Below are 26,916 nucleotides of genomic sequence, written 5' to 3'. Positions count from 1 at the left end.
GAGCAGGACCGTGGTCCAACCCACTGCGCCACCGCACCCCATCCAACAGCACACACTGATGTGTAAATGTAGACCTGCGCACTTCCCCGGACTGCCGCAAGGGGGAGCCTAACAGGTCGGATTGACATAAGCAGATCTAGAGAGGCTTGAGCAAATATAATAAGTAACAAATGTGGTACATCTTCTGTATGCTGATAGAAAATTGCTTTGTAATTCTGTGAATGGGACAACAAATTAATCTTCTTTTGAGACAGAAGATATTTGTAAAGAACTCAAGTTTCAAGTTTATGTTGAACTGCAGATGCTGAGATGTGCAATTATCATTTAGTGAGAAACAAAACACTAAATTATATCTTGGAATCCTCTTTTCCAGTGACATATTTTGAGGTTGGGATTTTGCTGCTGATAGTGATTAAACCATCAGTTTCTAAGTTTCTCTTCTGCAGATTACTGCCCTTAGATTACAGGAATTCCTTGCCAAAAAATGTAATTGCTCTGTATCTTCACCAGGGTATGAAGCACCAACTGCGTGTGACCATCTGCATTGTGTGAACTAGTGCCCCAGCTTTGTCCAGCTCCCTGAAACAGTTTTTCTTCGCGTTTCACGTGCCGTTAACGGAGGTTCTTGTTTCTGACAGTTTACGCTGTCAGCATACCAAAATGCAAAGAAAAAACCCTAAAGAAGTGGAACGGCTGTAATATCTACATCCCATGGTCTCCTGTGAATACTTATTTACTTTAAGTACAGTGTTTGAATGTCCCAAGAATTTGCAGTCTCCAACCAAGGCATTATCTTCCACGTTTAAAGTGGAGGCTCCTTAAATCTGGCCTTTCCTTGCTTTCAAGCTTGTTTGCTCCTTTACTAAACATGTATAAACATAATCCAATTGGAGGTGTGCGGGTCCAGATATCTAGGTTTAGGTGTAGGCCTTAGTACCATAATGTAAAAGGGGCAGTAGAGGCTTTTGCCAGGAAAGAGCCATCTGAATATGTTTTTTAAAGACACAAAACTTCTTCGGTGTTTGATTAGATGTATGTTTTAGGAGAACACGCAACTATACTTGGTCTTCAATGTATAAATGGGATCTGAAGTTTGTAACATGACTTGTTTGTAAGTCTATACTCGCTTCGGAGTCATGACAGATAAATGATGAACAATACATAAGTCCCTCCACTAGTGGGTTAGGTTCTGTAAAAGCCTCAAATAAAGCTATAACAAATTAAAATCCTGCTAACACTCCTGGCCACCCGGTACAGGGTCACTGTGCTGTGCTCTTAACTGTAGACCCTGCCTCTGTCATGTCTTGCACACTCTGTGCTATGGTATCTAAACTTGCCAGTTGTCCAGTGGCCTGGTTCTTGGACCAAGTGCCGATCTAGGCCTACCCTCCCAGAGAGCCGAACTCTTTTCTATGGTGCTGAAAAGTTGTACAGCAGCCACCCAGCCACCTTAAATCTGAATGTGTGCAAGGGCTTCTTAAGGTTGGGGGTGTCCTTTTCCTGGAAATGTGAGGGGGTGGGGTTTTGAGCCATCAAGTTGACTAATTATGTGTGAGAGAAAAACATATGAAGAACATGTGCATAAGTGAGCAGTTTTATCTTATGTATGTATGTGGTTAAGAGCCAAGCTTCTGGGCAAGGAGTAGTATTTCTGCATTTCACCCTTAACCACTCACCTGCAGATTGTCTGTCATAGGAAAGTACCATTCATATTTGCGGTCCCGCTTTTACATGTGGTTGTCATTTATGAATTCCTTACACACTTCGGCAGTGCATTCATGAACAGTAGTGAAAACGTGACCCTGTATTTTTTCGTTTTGTTTCTACAGGCTTAGAGGGAAGCATTCAACATAAAACGCAATGTCTAAGGGCAGGAGGAAGACTATAATGTTGCTGGAACAAGGAGGCTGGAGAAGAAGGATGCTGCTGCTGTTGTGTGTTGCCTTGGAGCTCATGACTGCTCACTCGTCTATGGTCCTGGGGACTCTGGAACTGCAGCTGGATGAGGAGCAGCCTGCAGGTACCATTGTAGGTGACATCAGTGCTGGGCTACCGCCTGGAGTCACAGCCTCCCTGTACTTCATTTCTGACCATGAAGGCACAGGTGTGGGCAGTGACCTCCACATTGACGAAACGACTGGCATCATCACGACTGCTAAAGTCCTGGATCGTGAAGCACGTGACCGCTACAGCTTCATTGCTGTCACAATGACTGGCATAACAGTGGAGGTAACAATTACTGTGAATGACATCAATGACCATGCTCCCACCTTCCCCAAACAAAGAGCCACCTTCAAAATCCCAGAGCAGACAGCCATTGGGACAAAGTTTCCCCTGGAACCAGCTACAGATGCAGATAAAGACCAACTCACCACACAGGGTTATCTTATTAAAGATGGAAATGTGGGACAGGCATTCCTCCTTCAGTCCAAGAGAGGCAGCAACAATGTCCTTTCTCTGGATTTGGTGGTCAATGCCATCTTGGATAGGGAGAAAAGGTCATCTTACACCTTGCTTCTGGAAGCCTTCGATGGAGGTTCTCCTAAGAGGATTGGTCAGATGATCCTCGATGTGATTGTGCAGGACGTCAATGACAATGCCCCCATATTCAACCAAAGCCGCTACCACACCATCATCTCTGAGAATACGCAGCCAGGCAGCAACATCCTGCAGGTGTTTGCCTCAGATGCAGATGAGGGTGACAATGGCCTGGTGCTGTATGAGATCAACAGGCGGCAAAGCGATGCCGACCGCTACTTCTCCATCGACCCCCACACAGGTATAATCACCCTCAGCAAGCCCTTGGACTATGAGATGAGGCGAGTGCATGAGCTGGTTGTGCAGGCGCGGGACAATGCCAGCCATCCAGAGGTCTCCAATGCTTTTGTCACAGTCCACGTACGTGACTACAATGACAACCAGCCCACAATGACCATAATCTTCCTCAGTGAGGATGGCTCACCTCAGATTTCAGAAGGGGCGCAGCCAGGCCAGTTCGTGGCCCGCATTTCTGTAACGGACCCAGACTATGGCGAGTACTCCAATGTCAACGTTTCCCTTGAGGGTGGGGATGGAAAGTTTGCCCTGACCACCAAAGACAACATCATCTACCTTATCTGTGTGGATAAGATTTTGGACCGGGAGGAGAGGGATTCTTATGAGCTGCGGGTTATGGCTACGGATTCAGGCACACCACCCCTCCGGGCTGAATCCTCCTTCACTATCCAAGTCACCGACATCAATGATAACCCGCCACTCTTTGACCAGCCAGTTTACACTCAGGCCATCCCAGAAGTTGTCTTTCCTGGAAGTTTTGTGCTGCAGGTCACTGCAAGGGACAAAGACCAAGGTCCAAATGGGGATGTCCAGTACAGCATTCTCCAGGGCTATGGGACTCACTCTGACTGGTTCACCATCGACTCAACAACTGGCATAATCACCACGGCAACACAGCTGGATTATGAGACTGACCCCAAGCCTAGCCTGATAGTGGTTGCTCGGGACGCGGGGCGCCCCCCCTTGTCTTCTACAGCTGTGGTTAACATCAAATTACAGGATATAAATGACAATGAGCCAGTTTTCGCAAAAAGCTTCTACGAAGTGTCCATCAAGGAGAATACCCCTGCAGGAACCTGCTTCCTGACGGTAAGAATGGACTTTTTCCATTAGTATTTCTTACAAATGCACTACTTCTCTTGAGTTTTGATGAAATTACTTAAATAACTTATATGATGTAATATTACAGACACATTTTAATATTTATTTTTCTCAAGGCACAAAGCCAGGTTAACGTCATTTTCGTAACAATTTTAATTGTCCAAATACAGTGTTTTAAATAACTAATGTAAATAATGTTGACTTACTTTCTGGTAAATAACTGAAACATTAATCCTGTTTTATTAGCCTGGCAGATTAACATTATTTGTTTAGAGACATAGGAAGTACTAAATAACGGAAACTTGATGATATTTTAATGCATCTGTGGTGATAAAAATGCCACTTATTTCCGTTGGGAGCCCAATAATGTGGCATTCTGCTATAATTCCATACTTTCAGAATGCTGTGAATTTATATATGTACAGTTTTGTTTTTTTAATCCAGTCTATTCTGGAATACAGTAACAAGCAAAAGACTCTTCAGGGCATTAATTCTCATGTTAGGTGTATTACAAACGTTTTGTTTGCATTCATATATATTTGAAGCGAGCTGAGACAGCCATCAAGTTAAGAACCACAGTTCCATTCATTGAGATTTTCCTCCATTGGTCAGAATTCATGTGTGCTTATTGTGAAACCCACTGGGGTCTGAAAGTACTGGTTAGAAGATCACCTGCAGTCTGAAAGCTAAGAAGATTTATTCTGAATTGGACGTCCTTTTCTTCACCTCTTAGAGAAGGTTTCCACAGCAACTAAGACAGTGCAGAGGAGTGAACGTTCAAAACTTGGAGCGTCTCCATCTGTCTGAATAACGAGGTTGTTTCTGTGCTTGTAAACAGTTTTAACCTGAGTGGTTTTCAAAAAAGATGAAAGTATACTCAACAAATTTTCAGTTGTGTAATACCAGAAGAGCAAAAATAAGAAGTAACGTGTTGGGCAAATTAACAAAAAAATGATAAAGTAGGTCTTTCACCTGCAGATAAACAATAAGCTGAAAGTAATGTAGTTATAAGACAATAAATTATACTGTTTTACGCAGCTGTTTTTGGGTGGCAAATGGAGCAGAGGAGTTGGTGAGGTGCACTGTCTTTTTTGTCATTGTCTTACATGGAATTTTTAGAGCTTTAAAAGTATTGAACTGATGGTTCCAAAAGAAGTTTCAGAAAAGTCCCTGAGATAAAAAAAGCACAGGAACGCTACATTTGTTGTAGAGTCTTTTAATTCATATTTCAAGTGCGTCTGCGGTTGGGCCATTCTGGCCAGCTCGGCGTGGTGTGGAATGGTCCTGACTAGGTCCCCGGTGAGTGAGGCCCATGCTTGGGCCCAGGCCGTGGTCTTGCTCCAGGAAGAAGGAAAGACTTGCCACTATTTGATGGTTCCTGGCCCATGCTGGAGAACTGGGAGTCCTGCGTTTTTGTCTGGGAGGTTCCCAGGGGGAGTTAACCACAGAATGACCGTTGGCCACGATGTGAAGAGAATCCCAGGAATTTTGTTTAAACTGATGGCCATGTTTCAAGAGTTAAGATCAAGGTCTTACAACAGGTATCATTGAAGGGCGCCATGAAAATATGACCAAATATTTTTCCCCCAGTTTTTTTACTGAAGCTTTTTAAACTTTTCTTCTGTTACTAATGGTAAAAACCTACTGGAGTCCAGTGAAAGCCAAAACCCGCACATAGGGATGGTGGCAGATTTCTTTGATTGGTTCAGAGGAGTAGTTCTTTCCTTCCTTTCTTTTTCTTTCCGACTCCAGTTCTCTGGGGAAGCAAACAGGGTATTGGTTTTGACACTGTTAGTGGGGTGTTGGGGGGGGGGCTTCTCGGTGTCCGCAGATGAGTGCTGACCGCTGAACCCTGATCCAAGTGCTTCACCCTCTGGATCATGCCATGGGTTTGTGCGTCTTTTCATGTTCATTCTCTCTACATGACATTTTCACAAATCCAGATGGAAGTTTCCAAATACAATGCACAATGTACTATGTTTGAGAGACATTTAAATTAAATTAAATGTTTCAGTTGACCTGCTCTTCGCATATGAGGAAGATTCTGATCCTCAGTGTGTGAATCATAGACAAATGACAGTGCTTGAGTTGGGACCATTTTCGTAAAGTAGCTGGTGAGTAACGCACTCTGTGAATACCATGTTAATTTTTTTTTGTTTTTTTTCTTTTTTATTATTAGACCCTCCACACAAAGTTGTGCATTGTTTGGCGCTCTGTGCCATTATGTTTTCTGTTCAGATACAGTTTCAGGATTAAATAGTTTGCCCTCTGTCAGTCTTTGTTATTCTCAAGGGCTGTGTTATTCAGTATAAGGAGCAGTGAGACCGAGGGAGGTAACGGGTTGACTCTGGGAGTGGCCTCTTGTCCGTAACTGTGGCAAGGAGTTTTTGGACTTTAAGTGTCGAAGAATGGCCTGAGTCCCAGTTGCATTTTCCTGTGGCAGCAGAACCTACTTCACACTGTGACCAACAAAGTGTTCACATCGCTTTTAAAATTCCTGGCTGGGAAAGTTTCTCCCGAGGTGCCCGGGGTTGCGTGGAGGGGTGAAAAGACGCATTTTTCCACTGTGTTGAGAAGAAGCAGCTGCGTAATTGGTGCATTTGGTCAAGTTTCTTTTCCTTGATGGTCTGAATGGGAGCGTCTCCAGTAAAACCAAGACCAAGTGCCATTTCTCCCCAGGCCTCACTCACACAATGGGGCCCGTACTCGCATTTGTCAAAGCCCCAATTCATTCAGCCATACAGGCCGCAGGGTTTTGAAATGGGTTTATCAGTGGACGGCTTTGTTTGTTTATGTAGAGTAAAATGATACTGTCAATTATTTATTTCTTGTTTCCTTCAGTTTTTTTCTTCTTTTCCCCCTGAAAAAAAGTTTTGGAACTAACTGGTTGGGCTGCTCTATGAGTTCTCTGTCTCACTGGATCTATTGGTGTCTCATGTTGTTAGGCTTTTTCGGCCAGGCTGTGGGGAGTGGAAATTTTCAAGGACCATGGTAAGAATTGCCCTTCTGTTTGCCTCTTAGCCAAGTGGGAATGCAAGTGTTGGGGGAAGGGGCTTCCACAAGGGGGTTGAGATGAGATGTAAATGGGCTTCCGTTCAATGTCCAAATGGTTGCCTACCTCCAAGGTCTTTATCTTGTTTCCCCATCAGATAGTTGATAGTTGGTGCGCAAACACAGTCTGTTTCCATCTCGTCTGAGCTGCAAACTCAGAGTGGCCCAGACCATCTTGAGTGCTGCAAGGTGACCTTTGAGTTGTACGTGAAACATCAACATATTGCCATTTGTCTGGGATTTCATTGGAGCAGAAATGAGAGCCCCAACGTATGTCAGTTCCCTTGCAGCCAGGAGGAATTCCTGTCCAGGCCGTGCCTTGGCAGTCCTCGTCTCCGTCATCCCAAGGCTCTGCCTGTCCTTGAATACACATCACTGACATCACATGCTGATTCGTCGTCCCCTGACTCCCATCTCTAGGGGCTTTCAGATGAAGCTTGCTTAGGGCTTTTTTGTTATAGAGTGTTTTTGTTCTGGATAGTTTGGAGCACATTGCTCATTTCATAGTGCTGTGCAACTGGGCATTTTTGCAAGTGTAGGGGTATTGGTGGAGTCTGGCAGCAAATCCCCTCCCAAGGCCTGTCAACAGGAATGCGTACAGACTGTGGGAAAATCACACGTGCGGTGTGAGGGGGTGGGTGACAAACATTTTCAAATGTATGCAGAGTGAAGATGAGAGCGCGATCGACTGGGAAAGAAGGCCTTGACAATGAGTAAGAGAAGAGGGAGTGGGGACTGTTTTGGTGCTGCACAATGGCTGCATTCTTGGCAGTCTTTCAGTGTTCCTTCAATGGCTCTGTGGTAACTAGAAGGACCCAGCCACAGGTGTCCATTAGTGTGCCTGAGCAGAACAACCAAAAAATGTGCTATGCTGCTATAGAAATGAGGAAAAAGGACACTTCTCAATTTAGGGTGTTATGGTTGTGTTGTTTGGTGTCATTTTGCTGCCATGGTGGTCCCAGGGGCCTCAGGACTGACTCATGACCCCTTCTGACCTCAAGCCTGCCTTGCTTGAACCAAGAACCTTAGACGCAGATTCTTCTCTTTACACACAAAGAACAGCCCATGATCAGGTTTTTACACAACGAAAATTAATTCTCTCTCAACAGATACTCAGGATGCCATGCGCAGTTGCATTATTGGCTGCAATTTAAGGATTTTGTGGGCCAGACTGAGTCTGTCTGTTGCAGATCACTGTGATTTAGAAAAAAGATTAGAAAGCAGACAGACTTCGGGAATCATTGTCACTTGAAAAAATATCTGATCTGTGCCTGAGACAGGGACGCAGTGGGTCAAACAGCTGGGATGTCTCTTTTTTCTCCTTTGAAAGGAAAGCATAGTGATTGCTCAATTAGATATAATCTACAATCTGCTTCTCTGGGATTCTTCACAGCTGTGCACTGTGCTGCATTGGAGATCTTCATCGTCTGTTACGGAGCCTATTCCAGTGCAGTTCATTGCATTATTCACTTGTGGAATAAACCAGATCCCGTTCAGTCTTTCACAAGTACTTAATGATTCTCACACAGGGCTGCTCAATTAAAATTAGCTTATGAAAATTTAACTGAAGGTTTTTTGGGGGTGAACCAGTGGGTGGATATAAAGGAAAAAGTCAATATAGCAAATTCCACCATATGGTTTATTTTAAGAAGTTCTCTGCATTCCATATGATTCCTTAGCTAAGTTCTATAATTTTCTACTCCTTTGTTGATCTTTTCTCCTCTTTCCATATTCACACTCTCTATGTTTTTGTTCACACTTCTTTAGCAGTGACAAATGTGGTCACTTCCACCTGTGTGTAGCTCCAGCTGGCAGAAGGTGGATTGAAGCCATGAGGTTCTGTCTGTTTTCCATACCAATGAGAAGAGAACTGAGGAAAACCCCGAAGTGTCAGCTTTTAATCAGTTCCGCAAGAGACAGAATGGAAGAACAGAAATGAGCAGCTGGCCCAGTGGCTGTGCATTTTGTCATGTTGATTTCCCAGAATTCCCTTGTTCCATTAGGCACGATGGGTCTTACAGGCCATTCTTGATCTGAAGCCGACACCATTACAATACAAACCATTTCATCACAGTGACTTCTATTTTACATGTTCTTATCATTTGTTGAAAAACCATGGATTTGGTGCATTTGGCAGTCATATCAGCTCTTTAGGTTCTGTGGCTGGTACATTATTTACACGGAAGGGACAAGCTGCAGGAAACCAGTGCTGTTTAACACTGACACAACTGTGCAGATGTATAGTGAAGATGGGATGGGTTCAGGATCAGACTGGTCCTATTTTGTGTGAAGGAGGAGGCAGCCCTTTTATTTCCCTTCTGTTTTTTGTCTTTTCTTGCTCCCCTTATCTCTTCTTCTTTACTCCTCTAAGACTGTATATGTGTTAAAAACTTTGGATGAATTCGCCCTGCCAGGGCTGCTGCTTCTCACTGGGGAAAAAGGAGGCAAACCAGTCGTCCTAGAGTCAAGCTGACCTCAGTGCATGACATTTGGAAAACAACAAGCATAGTGGGTAACGAGTACACATTTTCCCTTTGCTAATTTCACATTAATCTGAAAACTTTTAAAGTCTTTCTACAGGTTTGAAATAAAACATTAGGAATGTCGTACAGTTCTTTATTGGAAAACATGTCTATGTCATATATCGATAGTGTGCAGCTTCCAGGTACAGTTGGTTTGTACCTGTTGATGGATATTAAAAACCACTTCCATATTATGGTGCCCCATTTTCACAAAATAGAAGCAAAAAGCCTGAGGCACACTGGAGATAATGGGCAGGAAGGTCAGCAGCATCACTCTTCTCCTGCTTGAAATGGAATCAGTTTGGGTTTATTGACAGGTCTAATTAGGAGAGGTGGTGGGGGAGAGGGTAATTAGCTGAAGCCTGAAATCAGGTTGCCAAGGTCTGCAGACTTTCAACCTCATAAAATTGCTTGGCGATCTCGCAGTTCAATCACCCTAGTTCCCCCAAATCCCATTAATGTTTTAATGGGTCCATCTTTCTGCTCAGTTGCTGGCCACTGGAGGAGTGGCAGGGTCACCGGCAATACTGCCAAGAGGTCTCAATGGTCCACATGTTTTAGGTGGCGAAAAGCAAGTCTTTTCACCAGTGGCAGTTTCCCCCTACTCTTCCAAAACAGGCACTGTTGCAAGTAGCTCTGAGGAACATCTTCCGAACCTCCTGTTCAGCTGTTTTCGGTAAATCTAGACTCAGACTGTTGAAATGGGATTTGTGCTAGTGTCACAATGGATCCTATGCTATTGTTTTTTCTGAAGGGTAAACTGACCTGGGATATTCACTTTCGCATATATTTCTTAGAGCAACAAGTTTCATCCCCTCTTAAGCAAGTAATTGGACTTTAAACATCCACAACATAAATACTCCAGTTGTTGTACATATATGTATGCGATATGTATGTAAACAAATTCAAGCATACATTTGCTGACCTACAGGGTACCAAGTCCCATAACTACATCCAAGCACACAGACCCATCCACATGCACATATAAACAAAATTATGCTTTACAAACGTAATGAAATTTCAATAGATAATTTCTGTTTTGGTAAAATGAGAGAATACATCAAGGGTCTGAGTACTTTTGCAAGGCACTCTTTACCTGAATACACAGAACACACACACACAAATGCATCCACATCCATGGTTGATCTTTTGCTAGTCCTTTCCGTTGCACTGGGATTGACATGCACTAGGGGTCACAACCCTGGTCTGGGAAGACCTCAGTCTTTGGAACAGGGATGACGACCACTACTCTCTCAGATCAGGGCTCAGACAGTGAAGCACCTGGTTCACCCTGGGCACACACTCCAGCAAGGTCCTGTGTGCTCCATTCCGCCCTTCCTGCTTTTCTGTCATGGCCTGCCATCACATATCTATTGTCAGCTTCAGTCTTCCCCGTTTTCTGGATTGTGCTCCACGAGGCCACAGAACACAACACGCCGCACTTGTCCCACAGCTGTACACATTTTATTCAACAATTCGCTGTAGGGTGTGTTTGGGAACCATTACTAAAGATTGTGTTTTTGTCGAAACAATGTTGATGACAGTTTTTATTTTTAATCGGCTTGATTGATGAACTTCAGATCTTGGACTGCTATAAATGAGACGTGATGTGGAAGATGTATCTGCAGTAACCCTGCATATTGTTTCTCCGTGTTTGGATTGTCCTTAGTCATCCTATCCTCCGCAGGCTGCTGGGAATGCGGGTCGAAGAATTTCGGGAACTGCAGTTAGACCAGGGACAATTGAGGGTCCTAAGATCACTTGCAATGTGGTCGCAAGAGAAAACAGTGCTGAGATAGGAATGGAACAGAGCTTAATCACATTAAGCTTAACATGTTTTACACCCCTTTCTAGTAGCTGTTCTCTTTTGGGAGTAATGTTGCATTATGAGGCAACTTAAAAGCAACTTTCTGGCTGTCTGATCGGTCTACGAGAGGATTATTCATGTATACTTCACTTACCTTTCAATGATGTCTATATTTAACACAACCAACAAAGGCAATGTCTCATTAAAGAATAACAGCAATAATAAACGCAGTCTCTTGATACAGATTTCTTGGTGGTAACTATAGTACAACAGCACTGCCTAGTGTATAGAAACATGCACACATTGTTTTTTCTACGAGATGTTCGTCGCTTTGGAGAAAAGCGTCTGCTACATGAATAAATGTAAATATAGAAAGACTACATACAAAGCGTGAAGTGAGTAGTGACTTGTTCACCATCCAGACAGAAAGAAACTGAGCAAAATTCTAAAGATAGTCAAGAACATCTCACTGTCAAAATTTGAGAATAAGACTAGGCAAAGGTAGCTACAGGAAAAGGATTAATATTGTAGCAAAACTTCAAGTGTCATTTATGACAGACTGCACTTACCGCAAACGGCAGCAGGGCCCCACCAAGCCTTGCATCACCTAGCAAAGAGGAATTGCTTATGGAACTCGATTTTGTCAGGTCTCAGTACTTTCTAACATCCTAACAAGAAGGATGGGATGCAGTAACTGCACTGTGCAAGAAACAGGAACACCACAAAGTTCTTGTAGAAGTTTCAGTACCACCAGGGACTGGGAGGTATCCAGACATCTGGCTCCAGGGCTGCCGCCCTGCCCAGCCTTTATGATGGAGAGTTGGACAGCACACGTGAAATGTTGTTTAATGCATTCTCCCCACTTTTCCATAGACAGAGTTTCAAGCTTCTAATCCCTATCACAGATCTGTCATCTGCTCTGCTGCACCATCTGTGTGCTTTGAACCTGCGCTATGAAGAAAACCCCAGCCTTGGTTTACTACCGAGTCAACTGTGAGCCATTCCAGCCCAGCCTCTGTCAGGAAGCAATGGATCCCTGTTGGGGGGGGACAAATGGGGGCTGTGTGCTCTGTGATGCGATGCATTGGGAGTGCACGCCGAGCCAGGAGCTCAGGTTCAAAAGCATGATAGATTTGTTTAGGGTTTTGATGTGTGTAGTCCAGTGTTGCTAAGATACCTGTCATATTGTGCTTTCAGTTTTGCTGCAGTGACCAGTTAAAAACTGAAATCTTTGTTATTGCTGGAAGAGAGCTCACACACATTTTTTGTTTTTATGATGAGGCAAACTGACTGGCGTGTTTTTTTTTTCTTTTTTTTTTCATGGCTATGTTGTGCAATCCCTTACTGAGACCGGAATTTTGCAGACTAAGCGTTCTCCTCTCACTACTGATTTATGGGCGGAAAGCATTTTGACGTGAAAATTTTATTCACCTAACTTGGTGAAGGACCAGGGAAGAATGCTGTGCTGTTCATCAGCACCGCAGAAATTAGTGTGCCAATCAAGGTTCAGCTTTGGTCACCATCTACCGCTCGTGGTGGTTGCTTTCTGTTTAACTTAGGGAGGATGAACTTGCTCGAGTAACATTAGTATTTGGTTGATGAAAGAAAATGTCTATATTTGGGTCAAAGCCAGTTTATATATGGCTGGATGCAATGAAATAAATCATGATGGCCTAGTTTTTCTGAAATGCATCCTGAGGTTTTTTGTTCCACATTCCCACTGATAGATGCCATCCCCCTTTACAGGAGATATAAACTTCTGCTAACTGCAGCTCCCTTCCTCTGAATCCATGGTGATCCTATATATTAAGTCCTTTTATCTCACTATGAGTAAAGCCGTGTTTATGAAAGAGACCTTCCTCCATCTACTCACTATTAAACACCCCACACAATCACAGACTAGGGTGGATTGCTTTACTCGGATGGCTTGGGGATCTCACTGTCTGTCCGTCTGTTTATGAAACTTACCCTATAGAATGATGGCGGAAGTTGGAAAACAAAGTGAGACAGAGATGGGGTTGGGGGGTCAGCACTGGGGAGGGCGGAGCCTAATTGTTCTTCCAACAGAACAGGCCTATGCAATGAATCTGAGTGGCCCTGTTAGGCCTTTAGTTCCCACAAAGACTCTGGTCATTCATGGTTTAGTGTAGAGGCACAATGGTGTCCACTGGTCCATTTCAGGGTTAGCCGGGCAGCTGGTGGCCTTGTGGTTAGAGCTACTGCCTTCATACTGAAGGTTATGGGTTCAAATTCTACCTATTTCTACAGTATCCTTGAGCAAGACAGCTACCGTAAAAAGCTCAAGTCAAAATTATCCTGCTGTATAAACAGGTAAGGTGATTCAGTGTCAATATCTTCACATTTTAAGTTGCTTTTAAGAAAAGCATGAGCTAAATGAGTAAATGTAGAGTTCAGAATGACAGATTAGCAATTTTTAATTAATTGCTTTGAAACCCTGGTACTAATGGAACCTGAGCCAAAATATCCCCCATTACTGTTTGAATGCAGTAAAGAAAGAAAAACTGTAAATCATGGTGGTTGGTTTAAAATCTTCTTTGCTATATAAGTGGAGGATCTTTACTGAGCATTTCTGTTTAAATCCTTGACATTCCATTATTTAATTTTATTTTTTGTCTGAAAACCGATTGCAACTTAACTGCCACTTTTCATTGACAGGGCGCTATTGCTGCTTCTTGCCTGGTAAGCTCTTAGTGCGCCCCATATTGGAGGGGGGTGTTTGGAGGGAGGCCAAAACATAAAGGGACTCCAAGGGAAAATGCAAAAGGCACAAAGCAGGGAAGCAGAGAAAATGAAGTGGCAGCCACACCAAGGACTGGGGCGAGACGAAAAAGGAAAAAGAGGAAAGCAGCTTGTCCATTCGAAAGAAAGAGTGTGGTAAAACTGGGTGTTGCCATGGGGATGGAATGGACATGGGGGAACCTGAGGGAGGAGTCAGAACCCATCAATTTTCTCTACTACCGGTGCTCTGCACATCACCCTGTGTTCACGCTGTTTCCCAGAGAGATGTAAAGTGCTGTTTGTCCACAGTAAATATGGATGAATACAGTACAATGAGCTCTGCAATCAGAGGTTACAGTACAGTATAATTAGTATTTACCTTTGCAGTTTGCATTACAGCAAGATTACACATTTCTACAGTGGTTGAAGTAAGAGTATACTGTAAGATCAGTATTACCGGGATAAGGTGGCTATTGAAGGCTGACACCACCTGCTTATACCCCTGGCCCACGGTATGCTGGCTGAGATTTGGCCTTTTCCCCTCTCCATATTGCCCAAGTCTCTGAGGCCCTGATAAGTAATGCAGGCCAGTATAATGAAGTACCTACATGGTGGGATTCAATTTTTCATGCATTTCCCTCATGGGAGAGTGGACTCTCAATAAACAAAGAAAGACCCCCGTGTGGAAATGGGGCCATCGCTCATCTTCCACCCCCACACCAGGAGGTGCTGCACGCTGCCGCCAGCTCCATCTACAGCCTCACGTATAAACATACACAGCCTTTATCTGCTAGAATGAGCTGTTTTGAAGTGGGGGAGGTAAACTGAGCTGACATTTGCAGTCATATTATACTGTACAAAAATACACAGTGTCCCTATCGCCCCCTGTACACTTTTATCTTTCTAGGACGAGGTGAATTGAATCTTGGGCTTTGCATGTGCAACATGTCAAAATACCTTTTGTTCAGTTTGTGGTTTACTTCAGCGTGCGAGGGTTATACATTAGTGTCTGCATTTGAGATAGAAGCTGTGGGACTCCCCTAGGGAAGAACTCTGTCTCCAAGGTGATGGGACTAGGAAGCTGCTGTGGAGAAATGTGGAGAAGAGTGGAGCCCTGGTTTGTCGCCACGGGAAGCTTGGCCCAAGCCAAGGCAGAATCACACTTGTTTGCCAGCAGTGTTTTCAGGCCTCAATTAATTAGAGGCGATTCAATATCAGCAGGGGAACATTAACCTGCGTCTTAGGTGGACTTGGTACCCCACAACGGTTAAGGTAGCCAGCAGCATCGTGTAGTTGTACTAAAGCAACAGGTGGCTCCCAAAATTTAATAAAGAATAAAGGGCTTCAGGTGCAAAGGACCAAAGAGTGGATAATTGACAAACTCCTGTATGCCGGACATGCAGGTTTCATACTGTTCTTTAGTAAGCGCTATAGTGGATTTTCGTTCTTTGTTTCTAACAGTTTTCCTGGAGATGTGAGTGCTTTCACTCCCTTTCTTTGTTTCCTGTCTAATGCAAAATTGAGAAGAATTGATTGGGTTGTTGGGAAATACACACACACACACACATTTTCAGAACCGCTTGTCCCATACGGGGTCACGGGGAACCGGTGCCCAACCCGGCAACACAGGGCATAAGGCTGGAGGGGGAGGGGACACACCCAGGACGGGATGCCAGTCCGTCGCAAGGCACCCCAAGCGGGACTTGAACCCCAGACCCACCAGAGAGCAGGACTGTGGTCCAACCCACTGCACCACTGCACCCCCTGCAATGTTGGGAAATACTAATCTACATATCGCATCTTTCAATCAAAATGACAGTATATTTGTGGTGAAAAAGAAGAAAAAAAGACATTCTCATCAAGTCATCACAAAAAACTTGTGTTCATAGTGGTTAATATTTCTGAGCTCTCAGATTACTTTTGTGGACATGTAGAAGATACTTTAATGCAATTAGTCGATAGAATAATATATATTATACTTATTCCTGAGACATTAGACAACAGTTAATTAGAGAACAGGATAGTGGAAATTAAATTTTGCTGAAGGAGTGTAAAAAAAACTGAAAAAATTAAGTGTTTTTTCGGTATATTAACATGCAAAAAAAAAATCTGATAAATGAAATGATGGTCAGAGTTCAGTGAAGCATCCAGCTGAGTTCATTAAGAGCTTAACTGGAACAAAAATGAGAGTAATGAAAGTTTTGCCTTTGACCAAGGTGAGAGAAAAGCTGCCCTGCTGGTGGTTTAGTGCCTGTGGATGTCAACTGTCAGGACATGGATTTTGAGCAGTGTTCTTGCTGAAAACTGGGCATGCACTGACAGTTCCTTTGTCTTTATTTCACTGTTCTCTCTGATGGCTGCATTTTCCCTCCCTCTCTTTGCAGCTGGGTTGTGTAAAGGATTCCTAAGCTGTCTATGCTTGGGGGGGCTGAAGGGGTTCTGTATAAGGCACCAGGTGGAGGAAGACTGGCCATTCGTTGTGGCCTTTTACATAAAGGAAGAAATAAGACTCAAGAAAGGGAAACCACGTACACAGAGTGGGTAGCTTTGGGAAGCTGCAGATTGAAGAAGTTGAGTTTCCTATGGTGGGGTTAAAAGAGAAGAGAAGCAGTCGAAGTGAAATTGAATGAGACAGTTCTCACCAGAGGGAAGAAGATCCATAAACGTTGATTCCAAGAAAAATAAATTTAAATTTTTTCAGACTCAGTGAGTCATGTTCATGTTAAAATTTTACGACAAAGATCTTGAAATAGGTGTCAGACTACCATGCAGTAACTCTTACAACTTCATCTTCTACTACTCTTACATCTTCATCAATAAACTGATCACTCCATTGCACTCCCATAGACTGTGATCGTTTTTACATATTGGGCTATATTTACATGGTTTGCTAAATACATGGACACTGACTGTTTTTCCATTTTACTCTAGTGTTAACGTGTGGTTCACTGTCATTGACAAAGTAGCAGCAGTTTCTAAATTTCTTCAAACAGTGGACATTGATCACTCTTCTGTTTGCGTGTTCACTTGGTAACTTCCATCTCGAAGCACTGGATGAAGTACCTTTTTGTTTCCCTTTGCGCTTTGCTCCAGACAATGAAGTGCAGGCTTGTTCAGTTGCATGCTACTGTAAACTTTCCATCTCGGTGCTGGTGCTTCTGTGTTTCTCCCTTTTCAGATAATTCTCTAGTTGCTATATATTCTATCCGATGAAGCTCCCCCCGCTGCACATCTGAGTCTCTTCGCTTACCACGATCCTTGCTGCTGAGATTGTTTGGCTGCTGTTGCTATGGCGGCAGTGACTGAAATAGGATTATTGTTGTCTGTAAGGTGATGGAGGGTGATAAATGACGATAGGCATTCCCATCTGACAGGCAGCTCGGCTCTATACAACCTTGCTGAAAGCAATGGGCAAAGAGAAAAAGCCTATGCTTCGAGTCCTTTCATTAAGTCTAATGTTGGTTTATTGTAACGTTGCCATACTTTTGAAAGTGTTTCTCTGATGAATATGGGAACTGAGAGCTAAAACTTTTAGGTTATGATTTTTTTCTGAGGGCTTACTGAAAAGCGTCTTGATAGAACACAATGACAAAAACTCTGAGGGGCAAAACAGGACTAATGTGAACTCACACACACATCTGCTGAAGCTGCTTGTCCCAAGTAGGTTTGCAGCAAGCCAGAGCCTAACCTGGCAACACAGGACATAGGGCTGGAGGGGACACACCCAGGACAGGATGCCAGTCTGCCACAAGGCATCCCAAGCAGGACTTGAACCCCAGACCCACCGGAGAGCAGGACCTGGCCAAACCCGCTGCGCCACCACACCCCCCTCTTTAATGTGAACTATGGCTGCAAAATGGCTCCTAAAGCATATAATTTCACAGAAAAATATGACATGCATTTACAAGAATTATGAAATGTCTGTTCCTATTTCTCTCAGGTAAAGAAAAGCTGAGTATGATTAACCTTAGAAGTTCATAACCCTGACAACAGTGGAATTGAACTGTTAAGAAACTGCATATTTCAAAGCATCTGTCTTCGTTCATGTGAGTCCTGTCTGATCAGAGATCAGGCAGAAGCTAAACAAACACACCCCTGACGTGTTTTTAGGAGCATGCAGTGGGATGACTTTTTTGAGAAATGGTAGAATAGTTCATTGTGACAGATGTAAGGCCTTTGCTAATTCCTCTCTCTGTCACACGCCCTTCGGCTCATTTTTAACTCTCTTTGTCTGTTTGTCTCTGGGGACTAAACGGGTAGTGAGCGTGGAGAGCACTGTGGCGCCCAGCCTCTCGCTGTCTTTCACCACAGTGAGGCACCAAAATGAAGTGGGGACGAATTGGGGTAACGGATCAGAGCAGGTGATGTAGGGTGGGTGTGTCTCGCAGTGAGTGAGGGACAAAGGAAGAGATGGAGAGAGTGAAAAAAAGAGTGGGGAAGGGGGAGACAAAGAGGGAGGGAATGAGCGAAAAGGCCAGTCGACACATTAATGACACAGAGTAGACAGAGCCTGGTATTGCTCTTTGAGTTTTGATGATGGTTGGGTTTCATAAGTTAACCCTGCTAATGATGACTTATTTGCTGGTCTCACCATTAGAACATCATTGTGCTGTGGAAGTGTAATGAGGACGCTTAATCACCCACTCTCAGATGAAAGCTCGCCAGCTCCACGCTTGTTGTGGGTTGTGGTTCGAAGGAGCACACGCCCGCCTGCTGCAGAAAACGCAGACCAGCAGCTCGGCGTCGGACACACCCAACTTGAAAGGCTCTTTCACGCTTGGGGTTCATGATCAGGAAATGAGCCACTGGTTTGGACCAGGTTTGGGATTAAAGAAATAGCATCTATATAAATACAGTTGGGGAGGGGGTGCAAAGAGAAATCCATAAATCCAGTTTTATTTACCTCACAGGAAACCAGATGTAATGTTCTGCAGCTTGATATTTCTTTTGCGGGGAAAGTGGCAGAAAGGGTCTGAGAGTGCCGGCGTGCAGATGCAAACGTTTAGAACTAACTGTGTAGAAGCTAATTACTGAAAGAACCTCGTCACTAAACTCGGATCACATGCTGACGTAAGTATTATTCATTTAAGCTTAGTGTCTGAGGGAGTCTATGATTTAAAAAATAAAAAGCATTTTTCCCAATGTGGTCACAGTGATGCATTAACTAAAGAAATTAATGACTGTCTTCAATTTTCATACATTTTATGTGACTCAGAACATTAGTCTAATTTACCCAAACAGTATTAAAATATATTCTTTTGTATGTCTGGGAACGTAGTGCAGTATGTTTTCTTACAGGTACGTGAACATGAGAAAGAAATAACTTACCAGGTCTTTATGGTAGCACACTTCCATTATTTATTCATCATGATGCTTAACAAAATCAAAGCAGACTCTTTTAAAAGTGTACTTTGCATACATGCAGTGCATCCATAGTTCATTTTCACTCTAAGGTTGTGTTATCTCAGTCTTAGAACTACAGCGGTGAGGGAGCAGCCATGGTATAGTGAAGAGGACAGGAGTTACTCTCCTTCTGTCCAGGGTCAATCTGTGCATTATGTTTGTTAAGTAGGATCCTGTGGGGAATCATGCCAGCCAGTAAAGACACAAATTCTGAATTTGTGGAGGACTGTGGTTATGGCTACCTTTTGCAGTAACCGTTAGCTCCTAGTAGGTCCACTTTGGCTTGTTTTATCTACAGTCCTCAGGCCAGACACATCTTGATATTGAGGAGGGAAACAGTCTTGGGGGTCAATGGCGACAGGTTGGTGGCCAGCTGCATTGTTCTCTTCCCTCCAAAAGATAATGCTCCCGGCCATTTTCCTCCAAATTGACTTTACAGGCGGATTAAGCTATGGAAACACCATGGCTCCTCACGCCATGCTCAACCGAAGCCTTAAATGCATTTGAATCAAGGTTTAAAGGCCAATAAGCCCCTTTCAGCACATCTTAATTTTTGGATCACAAATGCTGTTTCTCTGGCAGTCGTCAAGCATCCATCACAGTCTGCATTTAAATTAAACTCGACTATTTCGGAGCCATTTTGGAGTAAAGCCGTTGTTATCAGCGCCCAATGCAAGTGTGTACTTGGTTGTGGAACACTAAGTCATTATTGGGAAAGACTGCTCTGGACCTCTGCTGAAAGCAAGAACGACGGACAGAAGAAATGGAGGAAGTGGGGAAAATCTATGAGCTCGGCTGAGATTTATATTTCCACAAATTGTCAAGCCAGTGACAAGGGAGAGTTTGCTGTTTTGGCAAGCAGTGCTTCAAAATAAATATATGAAAAGGCAGAAAGGATCCAAACCAGAAGCCATAGACTGTAGTTTTTTCATTTACTCTGTCACGCAAAGGGGCTGAACCACCAAAGGAGGGAGCAAAAGGTCTGGGCAAAAGATAGCAGTGGAGAGTGAGAGTGAGGAGGTTGAGGTCAAAATATAATATGGATGCAGGGAGGGATCCTCACCTCCCTTGGGCCTTGACCTGGTTTGATGGGCTTGGCTTCTGCTGGGGAGTGCTGTGGTCCCAGTGCTGCAGCAGTGCAGCTTTAGTATCCAGGGTTTGGGGCCTAGAAGGCACCCAAGACCAAGTCCCTACCTCAGGAGATACTGAGGGGTGAGTAGAGGAGGTCTGCATTTTTCACATGAGGAGTCCCACTGAAACATAATCCTCAAACCTTGGTATTCCAAACTGTGTTAGGAACTGTCAAATGTAGCCTAGGAAGAGCAGGTCATTAAGATGAACCAAATACCCAGTGTGATTCATTACTAACAATAACCACCCGCTGTTTGAGCTGAAGGGAGAAGACAGGAGGGGCGGAGACATTCATCGTGTCACTGAGAGGCCAAAGCCTTCAGACGACCCCTGGGCATGGGGTTGCTGACCTTGTTCCTTTGCACCATCTATTACATCATCGCCTTTTTTCTGGTCAAGTGGGTGTCGACACCTCTTTCTGCTGCCAGTGAAATGACAAATGGAAGGAAAGCATCCCGGTCAGTACGTGAACTGAAAACAAGCAATTTGTTTGGAATCTGCGTTGTCATAATACACCAAAAGGTTTAAAGTCTTGTCTCAAAACCTTTCTCCCCCTCCCGGTCATATTTCATACATTATATGCTGCTGTCTCTGGCCCTGGTTAACATTTATTTACTCCTTTTGACTTCCATTGTTGCAGCTGGAGTGGAACAAATTTGGCCGTTCACTGAGAGGCACAGTGGAAAAGCACACGTCCGGTTCTTGCATGGCGGCTCGAGTTCCATTGGTCACAAGCCTGTCAGAGCGGGGTGGGCAGAGCTCTGCAGCAGCCCTGTTTGTCCACGAGTCCGCCCCGTTGTCCAGGAAACGTGTGGCGAGGAGGAGAACGGGGGAATATGTATGGGGGGTTGGGGGTTGGGGGTTGGGGTTTGGGGGGGTGGACAGGCCCAGCATGCTCCTTCATCTGGAGCACATTTAAAGGGAAAATATTTTCATAACTGTTTGAAATTTTAGATTTTAAGTGGATTAAGGGGACTATATGCCTTTTTTCTATTTAGTTTCAGAAAAAAGACATCTGGATTGCATTAGTGTTTTATGGACAGTATTTCTCCGCATTTGTCATCTAAGAATTCAGTGGAGTTGGGGGTATATGATTGTACTGGGAGGCAGCACTTTAGTCTACAAAATAAGCACAGAATATTTATAATTAGAGAGTGGAGAGATCAGGCTTGTATTTGTCAAGCTGGGGATGGGGATCTGCTGAAGTGTTTCTCTCTTCAGTTTGGAATGGAACGGACTGGGTGGATAGTAGTATAGTAGGTTGAGGAGAACAGTTCTGTTATATCCTCTTTCTTCTCTGCTTCTCTTGTTGCAGAGCACTCTGGGAAACACAGTCCTCCATGGTCCTGACCCCACCTTATGGGCAGGAGGGTGTTCCGTGTGTTATAGTTTCTCATTGCAGGCACATTGCACCGTCTTCCTTTCTGAGTGACCAGTCAGTGGTTATTGGCCACTTCTGACCAGTGTGTTTGCTTGGAAACCCTGAGCAAGTGTTTAGATCTGCTGCCTTGGACATGAAGGACCCAGCTTTGAAATCCTCCTTCTGAAGTACAGTTACATTTGTTCTTGTAGCTGATACTTGTCTCCAAAGCGATTTACAGCCTTAAGCTTTTTATAACGATTTACCCTTTTAGATAGCTGAGTAAATTTTACCTGGAGAAGTTCAGGGTAGGTACCTTGCTCACGGCCGGAGTTTCAACCCTGTGACCTCTGAGTCCAGAAGATGCAGTTCCAACCCCAGAAATGCCTTCTGCCCACAGCACACTTGATCAGGTAATTGGGGGAGGGTGTTCCCCAAAAGTAAAAATTTTTCAAGTAAAACTTACCCAATTTATAAATGGATACACGATTGCAAAGTAACTTAAAATTGTAAGCTGCATTGGAGAAAAACATCAGCTAAATGATGTAAATGTTTACAGTGGCATGGTGGCACAGCGAGTAGCGCTGCTGTCTTGTAGCACCTGGGTGGCGTAAAAAGATATGGGTTTGATCCCCGCTCAGTTTGTGTGGAGTTTGCATGTTCTCCCCATGTCTGTGTGGGTTTCCTCCGGGTGCTCTGGTTTCCTCCCACAGTCCAAAGACATGCTGTTCTGGTTCCCCCATAGTGTGTGAGTGACAGAGAGAGTGTGTTCCACTGATGGATGGATGAGTGACCCAGTGTAAGTAGTGTATCTAGCAGTGTAAGTCACCACAGTGAATAAGGTATGTGGGCTCATAACACTACATAGAGTTCATTGGAAGTCGCTTTGGAGAAAAGGGTCTGCTAAATAAATAAATGTAAATGTATAGTGTTGTGCCCTGCAATGTGAGTGCTGGGTCTGAAGCCTGGTGTAGTAGCTGTGTTACATACATGGCCCTCCACTGGGAGACTGGATAAGTATTTCTCCCCTCAATTCCAGCTCTTGGTTCTTTCACTGTGATTTCAGTTCTGGAAGTTGAACTTCATTTGAAGAAGAAGTTGACTTTTCTGGTCAGTGCCATTTTTTTGCAGGTGTGCGAGAAGTAGTTTTTCAGAATAGTGCGTTGGAATGGGCTGACTAGGTTTCGGACTGACTGTGTTGAAGTGTTTAATAATACAAAGAAGGGATGAGATTGTGGATGAGGCAAAGAAGTAATGGAAGAAAGAACCCTAAATCCGTTGTTTGAATAAGACCTTCAGGATGTCTTTAGCATATCAATGTCCTTAGCTGTCATTTGCATATTCATTTGTACAGATTTGATGGTTCTCACCGAAGCTATGGTATAAGGATTCGGTGCTTTACTTACACAGCAGTAGGAGAGATTGAAGCTTATAGTTCGAAGAAGTCTTTTAACCTTCGCCGTTCTGCTGTGTGTGAGGGTGTGGTGTCACTGAGCACGTGGTCAGATCACATTTGGAATGAGCTGATTAGATGGAGATTATTCTTCTTGCACCAGGCACAAACACAGTCAGCTATTCGTCTTACAAAATTGTCTTCAGACCAAAACCCCACCAGCCAGCTTCTGTGTCCTGCCCCCCACACAGATCCATTCACAAAAAAATGCCACAATTTTCTCATCGCCATTTCAGATTGACCAAAATCTTAATCTCCCTTGTTTATGTTATTGTTGTTTTTACCTTTTCTCTCTCGCATTGGACTGCCGCAGAAAGGCCCTTTGATGTTCACTTTCAGTCCTGGATTTAATTTCTGCTGCCCCTCAACCTAAATCTTTCAATTTTCTGCATGGCTGTTTTTTAAACGTTTCTTAAGTGTAACCACATAATGTTTCCCTGTGGACATCTTGGGAAAAAACGTGGCCCTAGCAACAAACACAGGGCAGAACTGTCGGACACTACGCAAGGAATTAGACCTACAGTCTTTCTAGCAATTCACACAAACTGCTCAAAATATTCAATACATTTTAGCTGTTATGTTAAAGTAATTAATGAATTTATCAGTGAGATTTTCTGTGTTGCATTTTTCCAAAGAAGAGCATCTTACGTTATGTGAAGTTCGTTTATTCCATCGGGGAAAACATGAAACCCTAATATGTATAGTTTCGAACTGATGGTGCTTTGCAGAAGAAAGGTAATGATGAGAAGTGGTGAGCCAACCAGGCCCAGAATGGTGAGTTGAGAACCTGCCCAGGATGGAAGTCTCGGCTAATCGTTACAGCCTTGAATCGGAGACCCTTTGCTCGGGGGAACCTCAGAATGGAGGGGAAGAGCTTCTTCCAGCTAGCAGCAGTGTGGATTAGAGGACCTGCTCATCTGGTGGCAATCACTTCACGGCCACAAGCCCAATCCCATCAGTGACTGTTGTTCCAGGCTAAGGATATGGGCAAGGGGAGCAAAACCAGGAGCAGGATAAATATTCTCTTCCCTGAGTAATAGCTTTTGGAAGATGCTGGATGAAAGGAAATCAATTAACAGACGCCAGTGTGTTTATTTAGAGATGATGCCTGCACTTTAATGAAAAACTCTCTCAAGCTGGAAAAACCCAGCCCCCTTGTTACCCTCATGATAACAGTGAAATTGCTGCTAAATGCGTTGGTTTAAATCCTGTGCAGAGCATTGGTTTTGATTGGTCTCTTTTTCGCGGAAGAGGGAAAATGCACAGCAGATTTTAGAAGCCTGTGGTTTACTCAAGATGACGGACCGTCGCCAAGCGAAATAGACTACAGGTGTTCTTTGAAAAGCACTCATGGACTGCAAGACGCCACACGCCAATATGTCGTCTTTCTGTGGCTGGGATCAAGAAGTTGCGATTGTTATTGGCTCTTCAACGACAAAACGAAACACAGCTGTGATAGGATGTGACGGACGGATAACAGTGGAACTCGGTTTCTCTGAGCAGCTTTGGAGAAGCCCATCGCCTGTCTCTCGGACAGGAGGTGAAGTGGAAAGCTCATATCCTCATAATCTGAGAGCAATCCGTAGGAACGCAGAGCAGCCGGAGAGGATGAGAAGCACGCTGATGGGCTTAGACTGACACGCACGATCCTGTCGCTACAGTTACGGGACACTCGACGTCAGCTCCCGAAGGAGGAAATGAAGAGGCTCTAAACAAAGTCACCCAAAATGAGGTGGGCAGACATGGGGAGCAGATGCCTGTGCACTTGCCCTCATGAGGCTGAGCCTCTGACTATGGAGCTTTTGCCAGAGTTCTTGTCTGAATCACTGGCCTTCCTTTCTTTAAGGGTTTACAAAAGCCTACCTGGTCTCTTACCCGTGTCCCTCTGAGCATTTTGCTCAGTCCGCTCATGGGACACTAAGCAGGCAACGTTGCCAGAGCACAACCTCACATTAAAATTTACTTAATCTTTTTTTTTTTTTTTTTTTCCTTAACGACAAATAGGCCTAACCTGATTTGGCTTTACCGTGATGGTAAGGTTTGCAGAAGTTATTTTTCTTTCTTTTCCATAGGTGCACAAATCAGATTGAACTTTTATGAATTTTTTGTGGTTTTGCTTTCTCCTAGCACTATTGAAGGGCATATTACACACAATCTATTGCAGTGACCACAATGATGGCAAACATCCAGTAAAAAATGGAAACGATGCAGACCTGACATAATGTGTCATGCAAATGTGATCTTCTTCCACTCTGTGTTTGTCTCTGTTCGGTAATTAACATAGTTCTCTGCGATATGCTGTCCAAACACTGTCAGACATGAGTTGCTCCATGTAGTCCAAGTCAAACAGCTGGTCCTCACAGCTCTCAAAAAGTATGTCTCGGTCTCTAGTCACATCTCAGAACACATGTTGCCACTGTGCTTTCTCTCTGGGAGTGGCCTGGTTGGGATGCCAAGGCTACAGTTGGGGCACAGTGTTACCGTGGCCCACAGCCCAAGAGGAACCCTTGACCACTATGCAATGGCAGGGTAGTTCAGTTGAGCCTAAACAGTAGAAACTTTAACCGCATAATGTCACCGCAAATGCTGTCTGAGAACTTACACTTATCTTAGCATACCTTTGCCAAGAGCTTGTTCTTTGTTCTTATCACAAATTTTATACCCCGTTTTTAAGTCCTTCAGAGCCGCAAGATCTTGCTCCTGTCGGCGACTCAGTCTCACCTCCTTCCCTTGTTTGCCAGGGCCTCCCTCTCGCTTCATGTCACACGCGCCACCAATTGTTTGTCTAAGTTGGCGAGTGAGCGTGGCTCTCCAGGGGCGAAAGGGAGAAGGGCGGATTTGTCCCCCCCCCCCCACCCAGCTTTCCTGTACTGGAGGCTATTGGGGGTCCTGCCAGAACAGTGGGCTTCTTTTGCCAGCGCCATGTGGAGGAGGGGGGTAAATGTCACATTGAGTTAGTCCAGCCAACTGCAGAGACTAGGCTAGACCGGGGAACAATATTTTTGCAAGATTGCCTGGAGGTTCCGCTTCCCTATAGTGGGGGGGGGCTGCTTCTGGGGAGGTCTTATTTTCTTAAATTAATTTCTCGACCTAGTGCCTTAATGTGGTCCATTGAGTTCTTCTTGCCATTGCCTCAACCCACACACTGATTGTGATTCCTCTCTTAACAAGCATTACCCGCAAGAGAGTTTTTTTCTCAAAGGGATGAAAGGAGGGAATGTTTCAAATCACATTGAATTTTCATACTTTTGTCAAGAGCATACAATATGTTCTTGACGAAAGATCTGTAATAGCCCACCCCACAACTCTTGCCAAGGAAGCAAATGAGAGAGTGTGAATTCAAAACATTTAATGCTTTTTTCGATTGAGGACGTCACCCCTGTTTTGAACGAAGAAGCCCCAGTGTGAACTGACGATGTAACAAATTGTTGCGTCTGCTTTTTCAATATGAAAATAAACGCTTTTCACTTCAGGGCCTACTTTTTGTGACTGAAAATGAGCAAAAAATTAAAAAAAACGGGGATGTGAGTAGTCAATGCAGGCCAGCTCTGGTTGTCTACGGCATTGGGTGGGCCACCACAGCAGCTGTTGGGGGTCTCACTGAGTGATTGTGGGATCCCCAGGTGGAGGGGTGTATCCATCCATGTCCGGGGGTGAGACAGGCATGTAATAGAAGGAAATCCTTTACCACCAGAGAGTTGTCTGTCAGCTGCACTAACCTTGAGCTCAAAGGTTTAAATAGGTCCCATTACAAGATCAAGCAGAAGCTAAGCTCCATTGGTCTCCAAGAGCA

At 44.1% G+C, this 26,916-nt stretch overlaps 1 protein-coding gene across 1 annotated transcript in view; it reads left to right on the top strand.

Moving 5' to 3' along the window:
* Nucleotides 1–26,916, top strand: part of LOC108941801 (protocadherin-16-like) — a 97,659-nt gene that overhangs the window by 11,198 nt on the left and 59,545 nt on the right. The window contains exon 2 of the mRNA XM_018764662.2: nt 1,830–3,645. Coding sequence (XP_018620178.2) covers nt 1,861–3,645 — 1,785 coding nt within the window. The 5' untranslated portion in view covers nt 1,830–1,860. The remainder of the gene's footprint in view (nt 1–1,829; nt 3,646–26,916) is intronic.

The sequence above is a fragment of the Scleropages formosus genome, chromosome 10, assembly GCF_900964775.1.
Source record: "Scleropages formosus chromosome 10, fSclFor1.1, whole genome shotgun sequence".
Lineage (NCBI taxonomy): Eukaryota > Metazoa > Chordata > Actinopteri > Osteoglossiformes > Osteoglossidae > Scleropages > Scleropages formosus.
This window is presented reverse-complemented; position numbering and strand designations above follow the sequence as displayed.